Source organism: Rhinopithecus roxellana, chromosome 15, assembly GCF_007565055.1.
Source record: "Rhinopithecus roxellana isolate Shanxi Qingling chromosome 15, ASM756505v1, whole genome shotgun sequence".
NCBI lineage: Eukaryota > Metazoa > Chordata > Mammalia > Primates > Cercopithecidae > Rhinopithecus > Rhinopithecus roxellana.
In genome coordinates, this window is record NC_044563.1 from 115,398,005 (window position 1) to 115,419,469 (window position 21,465).

Consider the following 21,465-nt stretch of genomic DNA (forward strand, 5'->3'; position numbering starts at 1 on the left):
CATAGCCCAGGGACTAAAGCACTCAGGATTTATTTTTTCCTTCAGAACTAAGAAACCTATGACTGGATTTGTATGGGGGTGGGGGAGAAGCTATTTGATTCCAAAAAACAGAAATATTAAGAGGTTCCTATTTTAATGATGTTTTAAACCATCCTGAACAGCCCTTTTCTATAGGGAAGAACTGTGCAAATGTGCCCTTTGTGGCAATCAGCAGTTAGGGTACAGGTAACAGAAGATGTATTTGAGATAGTTACTTGCACTTGGGCCAGTGCTGCAAATAAAGAGCTTTCCTGACTTTGCCAACAGATCATCTGGTGACCTCAGCTTACATGTGGACCCATGAGGGGCTGAGTTGCCAAAGAAGGACCTTGGAGGCTTCTTCTTCTTGCCTCTCCTGGCAAGGTCTTTGGTTTCTGGGCACAAAGTTATGATTCCCTGTGGTGGATTTCACTGGGTTTCTACCATTCTCTACTCAGCTAGAAAGCACTTTGAAGCCTCACCCTAACTCCGACAGCAGGTCTTCAATCACACCATCACTGCAGGATCCAGGCTGTCTTATCAGCCAAAAGTGCTGGCAGCTTGGTCTCTGATCTCATCAGGACAACTGGCATGCCTGCCCACCTCTCTTGCCAGGAACTAAACTCTCCCTGCAGTGGGGATGTGGTCTCTAGTCTGAAATAAATTCCCCTTCTACCAATGTTCAAAATTGACTGCAAGTATCATCCTGTTTCTGGAGTGAGTACCAGGATGTTTACACAGGAGGTTTCTTTTTTCCATCTGGATTCTTACTCCACCCCCTTTATTTTAATGAGCTTTCCAGAAAAGCAAGACACTGTTAAGCACCTGTTGGGTGGAGGCTAACAATTACTTTAAAAATAAGATGCTCGTAACGGGGATACCTGCAGAGCTCTGCAGACCCCTCTGGCCTAGACCCCTCTTCCTTTGGGCTCCAGATGGTACATTTGTCCCTCAAGCATATCCTGCATTCCAAATAATGTCTTTCACTTCCTTTTGGCTTAGAATATGTTGCTGTCTCTTTTGAGCTCTGAAGTACCGTTAGATAATCTGAACTGGAAATGTTCGCCTTCCTAATATTTGCTATAGTGGCTCTCTCTCTCTCTCTCTCTCTCTCTCTCTCTCTCTCTCTCTCTCTCTCTCTCTCTATATATATATATATATATATATATATATATATATATATATATTAGTGAGGCCTCGGGACAGTTCTGAGCAGGCTTCCAAGCAGAAAGAAGTCGGTAGGGCCTTTAATCAAATAGGACTTTCTTTAACTGACAGTGCATACAAGGGACCAGGAGATACCCTTGAAACCCGAGGACAAACACCTCCACACAAAAGGCAAAGATGACATCTGATAGCTCACCATTTTTGTTCTTGATAATGGCCCCACTGATATGGCGAGCTGGTTGCTATTGTGATAGTAAGAAGGATAAACTGTAAGACAACTGGAAGTTTATTCCTGGAAAAATCTGAGATTGAGATATTGCATCACAGCCGCCTATGATGCTAATAAAGTTTCCTAAGGATCTGTGAGCTGAGTGGTCTCTTCTCACTACAGTACCCAGGGACCAGCTACAAAGTTATCCCTCAATTCAAGCTGCATGGGCACTGAAGATCAGGAAATAATTTCATGCCTGCAAAGTAGCCTCCTTCTCCCTGATCTGGCCATTGTTCAAAAGCATTAACTGTTCACATGCCAGACCATACCCAAAGGGGTATCTGAGTCCTAGGAATTTCTGATACAAAGATTTTTAAGTTTCATCTTCGCCACCTCTTGTTTCCCTATTAAATTTGGATCACAGTGGTCTTAAGGCAAGTTTGGAAGCAAAGGTACAGCTCTCTTAGGTTTCCTAAATAGTTGCAATTTAAGCCTTGTATTGTCTTATTAAGTATGGAAAATCCGCTTGCCATGAATGCCTTACCGACACTCAAGCTCCACTTCAGCAACAGGCACAGTGATTTCCTTACCATACACATAAGAGATCCCCACGAGCTCAAAAATGGCAATGATGACAAGGGCATAGGAGGCAGCATAGGTGTCCACAAGCTGAAACATGTAAATTCCACCCTAACAGGAGAGAGAAACAACCAATATCAAATACGTCCTGGAGCCAGGCTATCTCTTCCCACGTTTAACAGCCAGTTATCTCAATCCTAAGAAGAGTCAGGTGCAAACAGGAGTCCATGTATCTCCCCTCTTTTCAATAGCAGTAACCTACACCTGGTCCAGCATGTAAGCTGGAGGCCTTGCTGTGTCAGCAAAGCAGTTCCTCAACAGGCTCCGAGCTAATCAATATAACAAGCACCAAAAAAAAGTGATTTAACATCTTATTCTTGGAAGGCAAAGGTCAACGTCTGAAGAAGTATATGTGAAAGCAGCCATATTGCTTTATTTTTGCTTTAAGCAATTGATCATATCCACCTATGTATCTGCATTCAGTTGACCCTCCGATGACCTTTAGGTATCTCTGGGTATTTCTCACACATCCCCATGTATCTCTACCTCACTCTTTAAGTCTCCCAACAATAAATAAGGTGCAGAGACCTTCACATTCCAATCCATTATTTTACAGAGGAAGAAATTAAAGCCCTGAGTAGTTAACTTGCTCAAGGCCACAGAGACAACAAAAGCAATATATATACTGAGTGAGTTAACACAATTTACCAAGACACTCAGGACTAGAAGAAACTGAAGTGGCTGTTGACTCATACATGACAGTAATTATCAGAAAATGTACGTAGTTGGTAAATAAAGATTTTTATGTATTCTGTTTTCTTTTTCCTAATTTTTTATTTACTTTTTTAGAGGCGGGGTCCCATGATACTGCCCGGGCAGGAGTATAGTGGTTGTTCACAAATGCAATCAGAGCACACTGCAACCTTGAACTCCTGGCCTCAAGCAATCCTTCTGCCTCAGCCTCCCAAGTAGCTGGGACTAGAGACATGCGCCACTGCACCAAGCCACGTATTCTATTTTCTTAAAGTAGGACACACCTGCCTTGTTGGCTCAATAAGGCTACATCTCAATTATGAGATACTAGAAGCATCACTGGTAGCCAAGATGACATATTTCCCTCTACAGTCAGAATCCCTAATGAACTGCTGCCATCTACATGGAAATGGCAGTGATTTGCCTTTGATTATAAGGTCTGAGAGCTGCTAAGGGTTGAAGGACAGATAGCCATTGGGGCCCCCACCCACCTATCCCCACCCCAAGCCTGTGCCCAGGAGGCAGCTTACCTGAGTGATCATTGGAAAACCCATGATGAAGAAACAAATGCAGCAGCCCAGAGTAAACACTGGCTTGTGTGTGCGCAGGTACTTGGGGAACTCGTCTGAGATGGAGGTCACTATCGTCTCGATGGTGGCAAACTGAAACCATGTCAGGAAATGAACATCTGAGTCAAATTGTACCACCCAGAAGGTACCCCCAAGCCCTTTGCATGTCCCATCCAGGAAAGCTGTATTTGTGTTAGGTTTGGTTTTTAGTATGGCATTCCCTCAAGGGGTCTAAAAAGCCTCCTTGGGGTCCAGCCCACAAGGGCAGCCAAGAGAACCCAAGTAGGATGTGAGCTTTAAAAATTGCACTTCCAACCCCCAGAGACTTGCATTCATATTCACCCATTAGGACATTTTAAGTTTCATTTTGTATTCATGAGATGTAAATTCCTGTCCTCCAGTTTACCTTGCATTTGCTCTTCTACTTGAGGAAAAACCCTCTTTGCACCCAAGGACTAAACTCTGAGCACCTGTCAGCATGATCTGTGGTTGTCTCAGCCCCACAGCAATTTCCCTAAAATTGACTTCACATTATTTCTCATCCAGCCCTACAGAATTTGCTGTGGCAAAATGACACAAAGGCAGGAAGCACACAGACTAAAAATTGCCACATAGAACAGAGGGAGAAGGAAAGAGAGAGGACGACTCTCTTGCACCATTACGTGAGTACCCAAAATACAAGGTGATCCTGAGCCCTACGCAGGCACTTCAGCATCTCTAGATCTCTCAGGAGAAGCATTCAGACACCCCTAAGCCTACCGCTCTCCTGAAGGGTGAACCCAGGACCCAGAAGAGGGGGAGTCTTCAAGAGGAGTCTGGGATAAAGACTGATGGCAAAGGGGCTCACCATAGTGTCAAGTCCAAGAGTGAGGAGCATCAGGAAAAAGATGATGGCCCAGAATGGAGAGAGAGGCAGCCTGGTTAAGGCTTCCGGGTAAACCACAAATGCAATGCCTGGCCCTGGAAGGAACGAGACAGATGATTGCAGGCAGGCCCTACTCAAGGCCGCTCTTCCTGGAGCCCAGACGGCCTTCTCTCTGCTGAGATCCTCATTTATTATTTCTTATATGCTGCTTCCACTGTTTGTTATTTTTCACTCATCTCTAGCCATATCCTCAATTAGACCATAGGCTTCTTGAAGAAAAAGACCAAGGGAATTAGGTCAACAGCTAGGAGAACTCACAGGAGAGGCCTAAAAATAGTGTCTAAGCAGAGACTCAGAGGCAACTCTACTGGACTCCATGGCTAGGCTGTGTACCATGTATGTAGGATGAGAAACTCCATCTTCGTATTGGATGAATTAAGGAAAAATGTAATTAATTACCCTTTAGAGCAGTAGTACTCAACCAGCAGTGATTTTGCACCCCAGGGGATATTTGACAATGTCTGCAGGCATTTTTTTAATCTCAGGGGTAAGCTGGGGGTAGGGGTAGGATAACTACTGGCATCTAGTAGGTAGAGGCAAGGGATGCTGCTAAGCATCTTACAGTGCACAAGAGAGCTTCTTGCCAACAAAGAATTATCCTGTCTCAAATGTCAGTAGTGCTGAGGTTTGAGAATCCCTGCTCTAAAAGTTGGAACATGACCAGAATGACATTATTTCTTCCTTTAATTATTTTATGAAGTTTTGGGGTGCGTGTGCAGGACGTGCAGTTTTGTTACACAGGTAAACATGTGCCATGGTGGTGTGCTGCACAGATCAGCCCATCACCTAAGTATTAAGTCTAGGAAGAAATGCATTAGTATTTCTTCCTTTAACTACCCTTCCTCCTATTTAGTCCTCCAGGAGAAAACATTCACCTAAAATATGAATCTAACACTTTCAGGATCTTGCACTATTGGTATAAATGGTGCCAGTCCTAGTAGTTAGTTGGGTTGGTGGGGCGGTGCATGAAACATCATGTAAGGATTAAGAGAGTTCGGTCTCTAAGGGTCAGATCTGGTCCAAATCCATATTCCATGACTTACCATCTGTGCAACCCTAGACATACTATTTAATTTCTGTAAGCCTCAATTTTGTCCATCTGTAAAATGGGGATAAAAATAGGACCTCATAAGGTAGTTACAATGAACAAATGAGAAAACGCGGATAAAACACTGAGCCCAGTACCCCCAACATCATCAACACCCACAGATTATTATCTTCTACTATGAGTGGACTATGAACTTGGAAGTTAGCGGTTCTGATTCAGGTTTACTCTAGAACACTTCATGTGGGTCTTGGTGGGGATGTCTGAGCGGCAGTTTTCTCTGCTATCATAAAACCCTGCCAGTCATTCTCCCTGCCTCATGGCCTCACTGGGAAGATTACTATAACCAAAGGTGGCTAAAGACACAGCAGTTGTGAATTTCCCTGTAAGTAGAAAACTAAATGATAATGGGCAGAGACAAGTGAATGTGGGCGCTGGGATAATCCACAGCCAGCACACATCTGCAGCCAGAAGTCGCAGCACCTAGAATGTTTATAACTCAAGCATAGCAGCACTTTTTTAAACTGGAATTTATCAGGTTGTTAGTTAATGATATTGCCTAGGGCCTTGGTGTATTTAAAATATAAAGCCTCAAATGCCTGAGATTCCCCCACTTTATGCATTTATTGAACAGACTGTAGAGCCAGTCTCTGAAGGCTTCCTATGTGAACCATAAAAGAAAAGTCTGTATTAAACTAAAGTTCAAAATAGGTCTCAAATGCAGAACAACAAGGAAGTCAGTTTAATGCTCTTGCGACAGTCATGCCCATAAAGCCAACAAGAAGGTCTTGAAAGGCCACTACCAGAGGTCCTCAGCTGCTTACTTTAACAGGATTCCACCCTTTGGGCTTTACAGCTTTTTTAGAGGAAGGAAGTGATTTCAAAATATTCAGCCTGCTTCCATTTCAGCTGCTTCGCTAAAGCACCCAGGTGAAGGTGGAATTTGCAAGCTAAATTACAGCAGACTCTACTTACCCAAGGCTGATGGAGAGCGGAGTCATCTAGGGAATAACATCATTAGATGTTCAAGAGTATATGGCCAGTCTGATGGAGGCCAAGTTCTGCCTCTCTCCTCTCCCACTAGGTGGCAGTAGAGCCCAGTGACTGGAGTACAGGCTCTCTTTCTCATGGATTAAAAAACTTGTGGCGGGGTGCGGTGGCTCACGCCTATAATCCCGACACTTTGGGAAGCCAAGGCGGGTGGATCACAAGGTCAGGAGTTCAAGACCAGCCTGGCCAATATAGTGAAACCCAGTCTCTACTAAAAATACAAAAATTAGCCAGGCATGGTGGCAGGCGCCTGTAGTCCCAGCTACTCAGGAGGCTGAGGCAGGAGAATGGTGTGAACAGGGGAGGCGGAAGTTGCAGTGAGCCAAGATGGCACCACTGCACTCCATCCTGGGTGACAGAGCAAGACTCCATCTCAAAAAAGAACAAAAAACAAAAAAACTGGCTGTACCTCTTACTGGCAGAGGACTTAGGGGAGTCACTTGTTCTTTCTAGAAAAACTTTAATTTATCCACACAATGGAAATAGTAATAGTACCTACCTTTATAAAGCTTCTGTGAGAATTAAATGCATCAACACAAGTAAAAAGCTTAGAACAATGCCTGGACATACTAGGAACTCAGAAAACATAGACTATTATTGGTCTTGCGAAACGGGATCAAAGGGGCTCTGCATTTCAGTAACTTAAGCAGAGTCCCCAGAGATCCTACCATGAGAACCTCCTTTATCCTAGAGCGCCACTAAAGACACAGCAAGGGGCTCTGGTCAATGCAATGCATCAAGGCCCATAGCACAGCTTGGGTAGCCACTCTGCTGTGATAACTATTATAAATTGAATGAGCTCTCTGAGGATATGCCAGCTGGACTTCTGTGCCTGTGGGCAGAAGGATTGGGATACAGGTGATAGGCAGATGGCTGCATGGAAGTGGGGCGTCAGTGCTGTTTGAGAATGCTCATTTTGATCAGTAAGGTATCTGAACTATTAAGGGGCAAGGGAACCAAGGTAGTATTTCTAGTGCTCTGTTTAGCTGAGAGTTACCTACACCTGAGAATGCTAAATAAATATGCACATTTCTGCTTATCTACTCTGGTCTGAGTTTTTCTGCTGCTGGATAAGCATCTTTGTTTGGCTTCAGGATAGATTCTACACATGAGTCACTGCTCCATAGGTGGCAATGCATATGGTGGGGAGATGGCTCTGAAGGGCTAACTTCCCTGGAAGCTGCTTTTCTAGAGAAGATCCCCAAGAAGAACATGACCCCTTCCCTATGCCTATCATAAAAGCAAAAGACAGCCTGGTCTCTTCATCAATCCCACCCATCCTCAGCCCCTCAAAATTTTGATAAGACCAAGATTTCGGATGATCATTTTGGTAGAAATGCCTCTTTTAGAAGGGAGTGGTAAACTAAATCGAATAGTGTTCGGTCATTCAGGAGAACCTCTATTTGACTAAAGGTCAAAACTTAGTTACCAAAGTTGGGTCAGCAAAAATGGCCTGAATGTCTATATGCCAGTGTTGCCCAGCAAGGAGGAAATGGGGCTCGGGTTTAATGCAGACCTGACCCCAAATCTCTGTCCTATATTCTGCAGAGCCTCCATCATATCAAGGCAAGTAAGACAAGCCTGTAAAGCACATATAAAAATACATGCAGGTTCAGATGAGCAGGAAAGCTTCCCCAGTGGGTCTGGGAGAAGATCTCATGGACCCTCTCCTTTGGGAGATGAGGCCCACTGTCCCTGTGCCAGAGAAAGTATTAACACAACAGGTTAGAACCTGTTAGAAGTGCCCTTATCCTTATTCAAATCAAAGGAAGTGAAAAAACACTGGCAAGGAGAAATTTCAGAGGAAAACATGGGCAATTTGTTGGCTGCATTTTACATGCCAGATAAACAACATTCTATTTGAGTTTTTGCAATATCTCCCCAGAAATCCCTTTCCTGGAGCAGAAAAGAGTTCAGAATCGTTTACTAACCTGGCCCACATCTCAGGATTCATAGTCTCTAGCAGGTTCGCCACTGGTTCCAAAACAACTCAGTAATGTCACAGAAAGTAAAATGCCTAAGATCTTCTAGAAAATGGGACAGAACCTATCTGCTCCAACCACTCTGCTAGGAGGAAATGAGATTACAGGACAGCTGGAAGTGACTCCAGTACCTCTAAGTACAAAACCTGTTTACCCTCTCACTTTCCCTCCCTGCCTCCCAGGGTATCTGAGAATTCTCAACCAGGAAGAGCCATTGCTTATCTCCTGGGGCCCCTCTAATTTAATGCATTGCTGCGGAACCAAACACCCCTCAGGGTTTCACAGTCTCTCCAGGGAGAGATAATTGCACCCCTGGAACGTGCTGGCTCTTCAACTCTTTGAGGCCCCCGGTGTACTATCAGCATGAACTGGCGCAGTAATGAATTATCCTTAGGGAACCAGAAGAAATCTTAGTATCCAAAAAGGTGACATTTCCAGGGCTTAGTTCTCTCACCACATCTGAAACATTATCTGAGAATGGCAGTCAGCTGCTTGAAGGAAGATAACTGCCCAGACAAGCCTCTCACAGGTACACCCCTTGGTTGTCCAGGGCCATAGTCATGCCCCACAGCATGAGGCACAGGACCAACACACTAGGCATCCCATAAATGTCTGAACTGAGAATGAGATCATAATGGTAAACAATAAACACAATGAAATCCCTTGATCACTGAAACCTACTAAATATCCAAATCCTTTGTGTATCCAGGCTGGGTGAAAATGAAGAGTTAAACTAAAATCTTGAACGTTCTCTCTGCAAAATGGTGTCCTAGTAATATGGATTAAATGAAATAAAAATGAAAGTTCTTTGTAAACTTGAAAACATCATACAAATGTTAGCCATTAATAAAAAAGATCATTTGGATAGAGAGTAAACATTTATTCCACATGCCTCTCCACCCACCCAGCACGATCCAACCTTTCTACCCACTGGGGAAAAAAATTGCCGGTCTGCATTGCTCACTAAGCAGAAGGCCCTGAAAGCACATTTGACCTAACTATCAGAAAAGTGCTTTGTAAGGAAAATGCTCCTCTGAAGTCAGTTCTCTCACTAAGCCTTGGTTTCGACAGGGCCCTCTGCAAGGAATGTCATCCTACAGCAGCCTGTGCCCACATCAGCTCCTGAGGCAATGGTTTGCCTAATAAATTCTCTACTCATACCTAACAGGCATAACCCTCACTTCTATAGGCTGGAGCTAAATTAAGAGGGGCAAGGTAAGAGGAAGGAGAGGAGACAAGAAGGAAAGGGGGCTTTTAAAGCAATCCCTCTAGTCAGAGACAAGCCAGTTCTGACTCTGCAGTGAGCTTCCTACTTGAGCCTTCCTCGGTCCCACTATACAGAAGGACCTGGGCTCCTCCACCCTCTATCCTGTTCCAGAAGGCCAACTTCCCAGCATAGTATAAATTAGGAGCTTGTGACATGGGCCTGGGACCTGCCCTGCAACAGCAGGGTAACAACTGTCCTGTACCTTGGTCTGCCACATTCTCAATGTTGACTTTGCGTTCATTGGCCATAAAGCCAATAACAGAGAAGATGACGAAGCCGGCAAAGATGCTCGTGGCACTGTTGGTGCAGGTTACAATAAGAGTGTCCCTGGAAAGAAGAGACCAGAGTTTTCCATTAGATGTGCTTCGTGAGTAGAAAGGAACAAGGGGAAGGACACATAAATGTGTGCCCACGTGTTTGCTTACACATGTTTCATATACATGTATGTTCATGTCCTAACCACAGGCTCCCTTGGACTCATTTAAAAAGCACCAAAAGGCTCAAAAGATATCCCCTAATAGCCCTGATTCAGGGCCTCTGGGCCAAAGCTCTGACTCCACATTCTATATAAGGGATCTCAACTCATCTGCTATGGTCTGAACGCCCCCCATCCCAAATTCATTGGCTGAAACTTAATCCACAATTTGATAGTATTAAGAGGTGGGGGCTTTAGAAAAGTGATTAAGTCATGAAGGCAGAGCCAATTCATAGGATTACTGCCCTTATAAAACAGGCTGAAGGGAATATGTCTGTCTCTTCCACCATATGAGGACACAGCAACAAGGTGCCATCTTTGAAACAGAGAGCAGCCCTCCAGACACTGAATGTTCTGGCACCTTGAACTTGGACTTCCCAGCCTCCAGAACTGTGAGCTATAAATGTCTGTTAATTATAGCCAAAAGTCAGTTAAAGATACAAAAATATAGGTAGATAGGAGAAATAAATTATAGTGCTCTACAGCACTGTAGGATGACTATATTGACAACCATCCCAGCTGGGCACGGTAGCTCATGCCTATAATCCAGCACTTTGGAAGGCCAAGGCAGGTGGATCACCTGAGGTCAGGAGTTTGAGATCAGCCTAACCAACATGGTGAAACCCCGTCTCTACTAAATACACACACACACACAAAAAATCAGTGGGGCATGGTGGCACATGCCTGTAATCCCAGCTACTTGGGAGGCTGAGGCAGGAAAATTGCTTGAACCTGGGAGGTGGATGTTGCAGTGAGCCGAGACTGGTCATTGCACTCCAGCCTGGGCAACAAGAGCAAAACTCCATCTTAAAAAAAAAAAAAATCATCCTATAGCATTATAAAATGATTATATTAACAACAATTTATTATATGTTTTCAAACAGCTAGAAGAACGAATTTTCAATGTTCCCAATACAAAGAAATGATAAATGTTTGAGGTGGTAGATATGCTAATTATTTGAGGTAGTGGATATGCTAATTACCCTGATTTGATCATTACACATTGTATACATGTACTGAAATATCACACTGTACTCCATAGATATGCATAATTACTGTGTGTCATTTAAAAATAATAAAAGCAAAAAATGTATAAAGAAAGAAAAACATGTTACTCAGTCTATGGCATTTCATTAGAGCAATATGAACAAACTAAGACATTGTTCCAGGGGCAGGGGTAAATCTGTCCATCAGAACAGAAATTGAGGAGATGGGGCCTTGGTCGGCTCCAGGACAGGAACTATGTGTGAGGGAAGAGAAGGCAGTGGGAAAGTCAAATGACCCTAAAATGTGAGGGTAGCCTGGAGTTGGGACACACAGGGTTGAGAAGGACAAAGGGGCAGGGGAGGGAAGAGAGCCCAGCAACTCTACCTTCATCGCAGAGCCTGCTGCTGGTAAGACAGCCAGGGTTTCCCAGCCTACCTTCAGTCATCCTGGTCTCAAATGTGAGGTCACGGCTAGATGGGTTACACTGGAACCCAGGGCTACACTGAAATCTTGGTTCTCCTGCCTTTTAGTGGCATGACCTTGAGCATTCCACTTCCTTTCCACTCTGATTTGAAATGGCAGCAATGAGTCTGTCATAGGCTGTTGCCAGGACAGAATGAGATGATGCCTGTACCATGCAAAGCCTAGAAGTGTGCAGCAAATGATCCACCTTGACTGACCCCTTAGTTTACTGATGAGGAAATTGAGGTCCAGGGGAAGGTAATGGACTAATTAATAGTGTGGGCCAGGATGTGAATCTAGACTTTCCAGCTCTCAGCCTGGGTTATTTCTGCCACACCACACAGCCTCATTTCTAATAAAGAAGATAGCAATGCTTCACCTTTTAATGGTGTTCAGACTAACTTGGGTCAATGGTTAATGAGCAGTTGTGACCAAAGAAGTTCAAACACCATAGTCTGTTACTCAAGGCCATTATGAACTGAGCGGTATCTTCCTACCGTTCCCCAACCCTTACCAAATTCATATTTTGTCATCCTAATCCCTAGTATCTCAGAATGTGACTGTATTTGGAGAGAGGGTCTTTGAAGAGGTAATTAAGCTAAATGAGGTCATTAGAGTGGTCCCTGATCCAATGTGACTGATATGACTGGTGTCTTTATAAGAAGAGATTACACACAGAGGGAAGACCATCTGAAGGCACAGTCCATTGTATCCACAGATTAGGTAGCTCACAAATGACTATCACAGAACACAGCTGGCTGCACAGTGACCTCCAGAGAAACTTGCTTCCATCCTATAAATAGCCACTTGAGCCTCCACCATGTATCAGAGCCAGGTGTGTAAGTGAGGATCTAGGCCTTCAAAAGACAGTGCCTAGGCCTTAGCACCTGTTTTGTCCTAGGCCAGAGCAAATCTCTAGCTCTCCCTAAGATGAAATGTGAGGATGTGACCTCAGGTGTCTGATAACTCAGTCCATTCTTCTGTCCCACTCACCAGCTATGCCCAGATCTTGTAGCACCTCTACATACCTGTAGCAGTTGTTGTGGAATTTGTTGTAAGAAGAGAGAGTAATCAGGCCTCCCCATGCAGCAGATAAAGAGAAGAAAATCTGAGTAGCAGCATCTTTCCATACCTGAGAGGCAAAAGGGAAAGAGATTCAAGATCCATAAAGGAGACTGGCCCCAGGGGAGGAGAGTCTCACACACCCAGTGCCATATCATGTTTCCAGGGGAAACATCAGGGACAAGATGACTCCTGACATCAACATCAATGAGAACATAAATCACTTGTGCTAGAAACTAAAGGCACAGTAAATTACCTGGGAGATTTTAACTCCCTCTATCATGGGTGAGGAACTCAAAAAACTACACTACATACCATGCTCATCTTTTCTCTCCTGTAAAGCTAAACGGAAGGGAGAGTCCTTCCTTTAGGTCAATACACTCTCAGAAAATAATAATTTACAACAGCAAAATATATTAATGGATGCAAAATCAAAACCTTTTTTAACTGATATTTCTGCGGATTACAACTGCTATTAAATTTCTGAAACTCTGTAGCCCCAATCTTAGTAAAGCAACCTCTATGCCGCTGTAGACTTTATAGTGTTACGTCCTACCTGCCATTAAGTGGAGACTTTCTGTTATGTGCAATCAAACTCAATCCTAGCTATGCGTTCTTAACACACCCTGGAAAAGCAGAATTTTCTTTAAGGTGAGAAAAGTCAGTTCCCCTTCGACAATCACCCCCTCATTTGTGGTTTTTGAGTTGGAAATTTTAGAGTTAGATGTGCCTGTACAGAATATGCAAAGAGAAAGTTCAGCTTGTGCTGGCCCTGTGTGGGTGTATAAAAGTATTCAGACGTGTCTGAGCCCTTAAAAGGTTCAGGTAAAAATATTTTTAAAATAGAATCGCTTGTGGTTTACACTAAATGCTGTTATTTTCCCACCAGCAAAACTACACTCTGACACTCTATAATTAGTAACAGATAAGTGGTGTGAGTTAGCCCAAAGCTATTAAGGGGATTTCATTATTCATTTTCAGCCTCTACTATAACCCCAGATGTAGGACAACTATTCCAGGAATCTAAAAACCCTCAGTTGTCCACTTCTCATTAAATATTTCCTGAGTGCATAATATACCAAGATCATCAGGCTCTTATAAAAGCACACACTGGGATTCCCTGGGGGAGGAAGTCTAACCCTTTTTGCCCAAGCATCCCAGAGGACCACTCCCCCCAGGGCGGGTTATAAATAAAATTAGAAGCCCACCGTGGCATCTGTGAGTTTCTCCCACTTCGGTGTGATGAAGTACCAGATCCCAGCTCCAGCTCCAGGCAGGGTGACTCCACGGATGAGGAGGATCACGAGCACAACATACGGGAACGTGGCCGTGAAGTACACCACCTAGAAAAGCCATGGGCAGAGAGGCTGGAAGGAGCAGCCCTGCAGAGTGCACCTGTGCAGAAGGAGCGTTGCTCCGGGAAGGAGTAGGGCTGCCACCCTGGCACAAGCGGGTGACAGAGAGCACATCAGGGTAGTTCTCCCCAAATGCAGACAGGGCTGGGGAAGCAGGGAAGGCACTGGGACCAAAGGTGAGTCAGAGAGATCTAGAAATAAAGCCTCTTAGGAGAGACCTAAGGCTATGGGATGAGTCGGCCTACAGCCAGAAGGCTGGGGTAGATGTCACCCAGCCCAGCTGATGAGTACACAACTCCTTAGGGAACCACAGAGGAAAGGAGGGAGGGGGGCTCTGTGCCTCCCTCCTCCCCAGCTCCTACTCCACCCCCGGTAGAGCACCAAAATTCAACCATTAAAGATGAATCCTATTAGCTTAAGCTTTCCGTCCCTGCTTATACACATAAGTGGGGGCAGTCCCGTAAGGTGAAAAGAACGTGATCTTAGAATTAGACGCATTTAGGTTCAAATGAATTTGTACCTCTGGCACTGAGTAGCTCTGTGACCTTAGGCAATGTATTATGCTCTCTGAATCTTAGTTTCTGAATCTGTAAATCAGGGATAATAGCGCCCTTCTTACAGACAATCGTGAGGATTCAATGAGCTAATGCATGAATAGGACTTAGCATGGTGCCTGATTTATAACAGCAGGTTATTAAATGCCATTAAGTTCAACAAATATTTATTGAGGGCCTCCTATGAGCTGGCCATTGTGCCAGGCATCAGCTGCACAAAGGTGAAGGGGCTCCTAACCCAGAAAACACAAAGACAATGTCTGAATAATGAGCTAGAGAATTACACACAGGGCACTATGGAAGTTCAGGGAAGGGCATTGTGCTCAACCTAGGAGTCTACTAAGAGGTTCATGGAGATGACACTGAGCTGGACAAGTGCAGCTTAGAGGAGGAGAGGCAAGGTGGGAAGGTGAAGGAGGCACATGGGCAAGGCAGGTGTGTGAGGCAAAGCCCTACTCACTATCAGCACAGCATAAACTTGAGGCTAAGAGTGGGGGGGTGGAGGACTAGAGACATTGGAGGAGATCATGTCATAGGAGGTCCTGAATGCCAACCAAAGGGTACTACTCCTGGATGCTGGAAGAGAGGGAGGGACCAGCATCAACAAACATTTGGGAGGCTGGGCGCAGTGGCTTATGCCTATAATCCCAACACTTTGGGAGGCCAAGGCGGGTGGATCACCTGAGGTCAGGAGTTCAAGACCAGCCTGGCCAACATGGCAAAACCCCATCTCTACTAAAAATACAAAACTTAGCCAGGCGTGGTGGCAGGTGCCTGTAATCCCAGCTACTCAGGAGGCTGAGGCAGGAGAATTGCTTGAACCTAGGAGGCGGAGTTTGCAGTAAGCAGAGACCACACCATTGCACTCCAGACTGGGTGACAAGAGCAAAACTCCATGTCAAAAAAAGAAAAAAGAAAAGAAAAGGAAAAGAGAAACATTTGAGAGGTAACATTAGCAGAACTTGGGGGTTAGTTGAACATGGTAGGTGGGGGGACCTTTCCTTCCATACCTGTCCATCAAACCTCAAGGTGAGGGCTTGGGACCAGGATTTGGCAGAAGTGGAAGGAACAGTGTGAGAGCTCAGCCTCTGCAGTCCCACGAGCCTGGGTCCAAATCCTGACTCCAGCACTTACGAACTGGGTCACCTTGAGGTGCAACTTAACCTCTCTGAGTCTCTGACCCTCAGTGCCCACACCTGCAAAGTGGCAGCAACAGTAGATTCTTCACGGGGCTGTTGGAAGAGTACAGTGTTACAATACACACCAAGTGGAACCGGCCCAGGGCACTGGAAACAAAAGTACCATTTCACAGTCTGGCCTAGGACTCACCAGTCCTCAACTTAATAGCATTGACAATGCTCAGCTTACAGGTAGGCTACAGTCCAAAAAGTGCATTAAAAGACACTTAAGGCCAGGCGCGGTGGCTCACACCTGTAATCCCAGCACTTTGAGAGGCCAAGGCAGGCAGATCACAAGGTCAGGAGATCGAGACCATCCTGGCTAACATGGTGAAACCCCATCTCTACTAAAAATACAAAAAAAAAAAAAAAAATTAGCCAGACATGGTGGCGGGCGCCTATAGTCCCAGCTACTCGGGAGGCTGAGGCAGGAGAATGGCATGAACCTGGGAGGTGGAGCTTGCAGTGAGCCGAGATCGTGCCACTGCACTCCAGCCTGGGTGACAGAACGAGACACTGTCTCAAAAAAAAAAAAAAAAAAGACACTTGAGAGGCTGAGGTTAAGCTTCCATCCAGGCCCACTCTGGGCTCTCTGATTCATGGGGTGGTGGCTGTTGGTTCAGGGCCACCTCCATTCCCACCTGCAGTCCTCTCTCTGAGGGCAACTGGAATACCTGCCCCATGAGAGGGACACAGGGCCCCCGCCACACGCTGCCTGCACAGACTTGAGTACCTGGTAGGGGCTCCAGAGTAAGTGGGATTTCAGGAGATGAGGACAGATTCAAGGACTCACAGGGGGAGATGAGTTGGGGAAGTTTAGAGCTGAGATGAAGAAATAACTCTTGGAGGCCGGGCGTGGTAATCGAGTAGTTTGGGAGGCCGAGGCAGGCAGCTCACTTGAGGTCAGGAGATAGAGACCAGCCTGGCCAACAGAGTGAAACCCCATCTCTATAAAAATACAAAAATACAAACATTAGCTGGGCCTGGTGGTACACGCCTGTAGTCCCAGCTACTCAGGAGGCTGAAGCAGGCAAATCACTTGAACTCAGGAGGCAGAGGCTGCAGTGAGCCAATATGACACCACTACACTCCAGCCTGAGTGACAGAGTGAGACTCTGTCTCAAAAAAAAAAAAAAAAAGATATAACTCTATAACTCTTGGGGTCACTCCACTTGTTCAAATGAACATACATACTTATACATTTAGAGCAACTCATATGTGCCAGGGACAGTTAAATGTTCAGGACCTATCAGTAAACAAAGCAAAGATTTCTGCCCTGAATAGCTTCTGTTCTAGCTGGGGAGATCATCAACCAACAATAATCGTGGTAAGTATTATTTGTGGTATATTAGAAGGTGATATGTGGATTGAAAAAATGAAAAATTAGAGCTGGGTAAGTGGGGTGGGGTGTGGGGAGGATGGTTGGGAAGGCTTCAGGGAGAAGTTGGTCAAGGAAGAAAGTCAGGGTGAGCCAACTGGATGTCTGGGAGAACATTTTAGATGAAGGGAACAGTTGGAATCATGGCCCTAAGAAGGGAGTGTGCCTGACTCCTAGGAACAGCAAAGAGGCCAGTGTGGCAAGAGATGGGGCACAGGTGGGAGAGATTGGCAAAGTGGGAGTAGGGAGGGGCAGACTAGGTGAGGCCAGGCAGAGCTCTTACTCTGTGGGCAACAGGACTATGGCAGGGACTCAGGCACAGGGGTTACAGGATCTAACCTTTCCACAGAATCGCCCAGTTGCTATGTAGCAAGAATACGGCAGGGATAACAGTAAGGAAGCCGCAGCAGCCAGCAGGCAAGGGACAAAGAATGGGGATAGCTCCAGCCAGGGTGTTGTCAATGGAGCTGGTGAGAAACAGTTGCCAGATACATTTTCAAGAGGAGCCACCAGACTTAATGGGGAGTGTGAAAGAAAGAGAAGAGTCAAAGTGACTCCCAAGTGTTTTGGCCTCAGCAACTGAAAGGGTGGAGTTGCCACGAACTGAAATGGGGAAGTTACTTCTGTCTCTAAACCCAATTACTCAAGGCCAAACTCCTTCTTCCTGGCTGCAGGTTCAGAGCTGCCAGGGATGGGCTGCCCTCCTTTTCTCTCTACTGCGACACCAGGGATACCTTTTCCCTGCCCCACAGAACAGCAGTCTCTCCTCCCTCCTTGTCTCAAAGAACTTGTAGTGCTAGGGATGGAAGGGAGGGGCAGCAGCCAGCTCCTCTCTGTTTCTACCAAACCTGCTTCTCTCCTTCCCTCTCCTTGAAGTCTAAGGAGAAGTGAAGCCCTTCCACACGTGGATGTTAGGAAATCCAAGGGCATCTGACATCTCAGGGCTGGCCTCACAGCTGTCAGGTGGGGCTGGGAAGAGGAGATGCTACAAGGGCAGGCCCTGACCAGCCTGACTTTCCTGCCCCCAAAACAGCATGGGGATGGGATGCGAGACAACTAAGGAGCATCCTTTCCATCCCCTGACCACCTGGGGCTGGTGGGAAGTGAGGATGGAAGGAAGAGGTGAAGGAGAGGACATGACCTAGATGACGGTGGCTTAAGGAGGAAATCTCCAAGGCTGGCATGAGTTTAAGATACAACTGTTCCCATTTCACTGTTGGAGGCTGTTTAGACACCATCATTCCTGTGTTCCCTCTGTGGCCAGGTATATTTGTCCCATTTTGCAGAGAAGTTAACTGAGGTTCAGGTTAAGCATCTCACAAAGGATTAAATATCTCGTTCAAAGTCTTCAGACAGGATTTAAGCCCAAAGCTTCCCTACTCCAAAGCCACTCTTTCCATGAACGCCATTCTATGGGCCACACAATCAGAAATGTGTATGGCAGGGCCAGGACTAGGGGGAGGCAAGTGAGACAGGAGGCACCTAGGGTGCAAAATTTACGGAGGAATTCACTGTCAGGTGCTGGCCCTGCACTTCGGGAACCTGAGAGTGAGTGCCTCTCAATTTTGCACTCTAGGCAATTGTTCACCTCACCCAGGTGATGCATTCATTTTTTAGATGGTGATCATGGTGAACTGAGAGGGCCAACGGTTTGGTTTACAAATCCTGGGAATGCCTCAAATGTGAGTCAGGTGGGCATGGAGGCTTTCTGCACAGCTAGTTCCTCTGTGTCAGGGGAGATTTAGAAGGCACCTGCTTCCACACTGTATTGTCAGAGGAATTAAACTTGAACAGTAATGAATTACACGTGGCAGGAATGACACTGACTCGCCCATCTGAGCCTGTTGGCCTGACACCTCCAGGCATGCTTCTCACCATAGGACCCCTGAACAGGTGGTAAAAGCCCACCAACCCGCACGAGCTAATTAGGTTAGCTTTGCTTCGCTGTCACAACTCTCAGGCAGAGGCGCCCCTGAGGGCAGGTGGGCTGCATTTGACCTTCAGGCTGTGTGCTGGTCGCCCGTGCCTCTGAAATTCTAGCTGCCGGAAAAGTCTCCAACAGTGAAATAGGAAGACCTGTCTCAGAGGAAGCAAACTGCTAGTCCTGTCTCCTAAGGCCCTAAACAAGAGGAACTGAGCTTATCTGGCTGCAAGAGGATGACATCTCTTTTGCATAAAAATGACAGTGTTCCTGGGATTTCGATCACAAAGGCGTTCATCATAAAGCAGCTTCAGCTGTGCATCCACCTTAGCGCCCAAATAATGCTCTGTGATTAATGTCTGCACAGCCCAGGGCAGGATAGTAAATTGTGATTCATTATTTCTGGTGGTATTCTTTATTTAAAATAGAAATTGATCATTGATCTCTGGTTGGAAACTTTTCTCAATGAAACAGAGAGATAAGTTGGCAGATCTAAAAGAAAAATATACCTGCTCAAAACTTCCTATTCCAGAAAGCCTATGAAATCTATCACCAAGAATTAAATTCTAAATCAGTGGAAAAAACTGGCTGCCATGCCATTCCAAAAGAACACAGACTAATAAGATTAAGAGAAAATAAGATTAAAAAAATCCTAGAGAATATTTTAACTCTTGATTTTGCAAATGAAGACAATGAAGCTGTAATATATCCTGTGACCTGCCCAAAGTCACACAGCAACACAGCAGAGACTGGGTAGAAATGCAGGTTCTGATTCACTGTGAGGGGATTTTTTCCCCACTATATGAAAATGATGGCTCCAGAATTCCTCATTTACTATCTATTCTTAATAACCCCTTCTTGGGAGAGAATGTCTTGTATTAGAAAAAGTCTAGGCCAGCTGGGCGCGACGACTCACGCCTGTAATCCCAGCACCTTGGGAGGCTAAGGCAGGGGGATCACCTGAGATCAGGAGGTCAAGACCAGCCTGGCCAATATGGTGCAATCCTGTCTCTACTAAAAATACAAAAAAGTTAGCCAGTCATGGTCGTGGGCACCTGTAGTCCCAGCTACTCGCGAGTCTGAGGCCGGACAATCACTTGAACCCCGGAGGCGGAGGTTGCAGTGAGCCAAGATGGCACCACTGCATTCCAGCCTGGGTGACAAAGCGAGACTCCATCTCAATAAAAATAAAAATAAAAAATGTCTTGGCTTCAAAGTCAGATAGACCTGGATTCAAATCCCACTACTGCCACTTAAAAACTCTGTGACTTCAGGCAATTTACTCTACCTTGACAAGCCTCAGTCTCTCTCTACAAAGTGAGAATCAATGTGCTTCTAATGCATGTGAAGCAGCCAGCACAGCGCCTGGCATACAGTGTTCAACAAAGCTCTCTTTCTCTTCCCATCTCCCCAACAAAGCCTCTGCTCTGGACATGTCGAAGTGGCACAATACCCAGTCAATACAGCAGCCATTCAGAATAATAAACATGAAAAGAGATCATGTTAATTAATAACTGACCATACACCAGGTAGTAACATGCATATCTCACTTAATCGTTATAGCAATCCTAAGTATTATGCACTATTTCCCCAATTTACAGAGAAGAAAATGGGTTTTGAAGGTTAAATAGCTTGTCCGGAGTCACACAACTAGAAAGTGATAGAGCCAGGATTTGAACTAAGATTGGTCTGACACTGGAGCCACAGGCCATTCTTCCTCACATCATTAAAAGGTGCTGTTCTCACCCTCCTCACCTATCACCTCTCCTCCCGCAGTCTCACCTTCCAGCCTATACTACTAGACACCTATCTGGCCACCTACATAAGTGACAGTCTTGCCCATGGGATTTTGATTGAGCAGACACTTGGCTAGTCTCACTGAGCAATCACTTGGCTGGGCCCTTTGGAGTTTATGGAAATTCCACCCAAGCTCAGCTCCAAGCTACAGAAGGTGGGGGGTCCAGTAAACCTCAGGCCAGGCTGGGTATTGTCATAAGGGTCAAGTTAACATTTCCCATCTCCCTATAACCTTAGAAAAACAATCAATCCAGTCTCGTGGTACTCACTCAAAGCCAGCAGCTTCCTCAGGGGTCACTGAATCCCAGTTCTCATTTTACAGAAGGGGAAACTGAGGTCACAGAGTAAAAGTGCCCCCAAACCTCCAAGTCACCCAGCAAGTGTCCGACAGAATAATCTTAGAACTGGAGGGCCTTAGACATCACCCAGTCCAACTGCCCTCACCTTAAAAATGAGGAAACTGAGAACTTCTAAAACAGCTAGGAAAATGTGCTTTTCATTTATTGGCCAAAAAAAAAAAAAGAAAGAAAGAAAAAGAAATTAAAGCTAAGAGCAAAATCAGAAGCTCAGCCACGTTTTACTGCCCAAGTAGAGATACCCCTACACAGCAAACACCATGAGCAGTCCCCAAGGACAAGGGCCCAGGTCTCCTCACTCCTGGGCTGGTTCTCTCTAGCTGGCCTGATTCTCCCCACACTCTGTGATTTTAGGCGTACCACCTGCCTCAGGT

General features: G+C 45.5%; 1 protein-coding gene across 2 annotated transcripts in view; it reads right to left on the minus strand.

The window, feature by feature from the left end:
• Window positions 1-21,465, minus strand: part of SLC6A5 (solute carrier family 6 member 5) — a 58,833-nt gene that overhangs the window by 17,086 nt on the left and 20,282 nt on the right. For both annotated transcript variants that reach the window (XM_010388271.2, XM_030918324.1), the window contains 6 exons: window positions 13,761-13,895; window positions 12,519-12,622; window positions 9,769-9,893; window positions 4,145-4,257; window positions 3,259-3,390; window positions 1,987-2,086 (listed from right to left, as the gene is read on the minus strand). In XM_010388271.2, coding sequence (XP_010386573.1) covers window positions 1,987-2,086; window positions 3,259-3,390; window positions 4,145-4,257; window positions 9,769-9,893; window positions 12,519-12,622; window positions 13,761-13,895 — 709 coding nt within the window. The remainder of the gene's footprint in view (window positions 1-1,986; window positions 2,087-3,258; window positions 3,391-4,144; window positions 4,258-9,768; window positions 9,894-12,518; window positions 12,623-13,760; window positions 13,896-21,465) is intronic.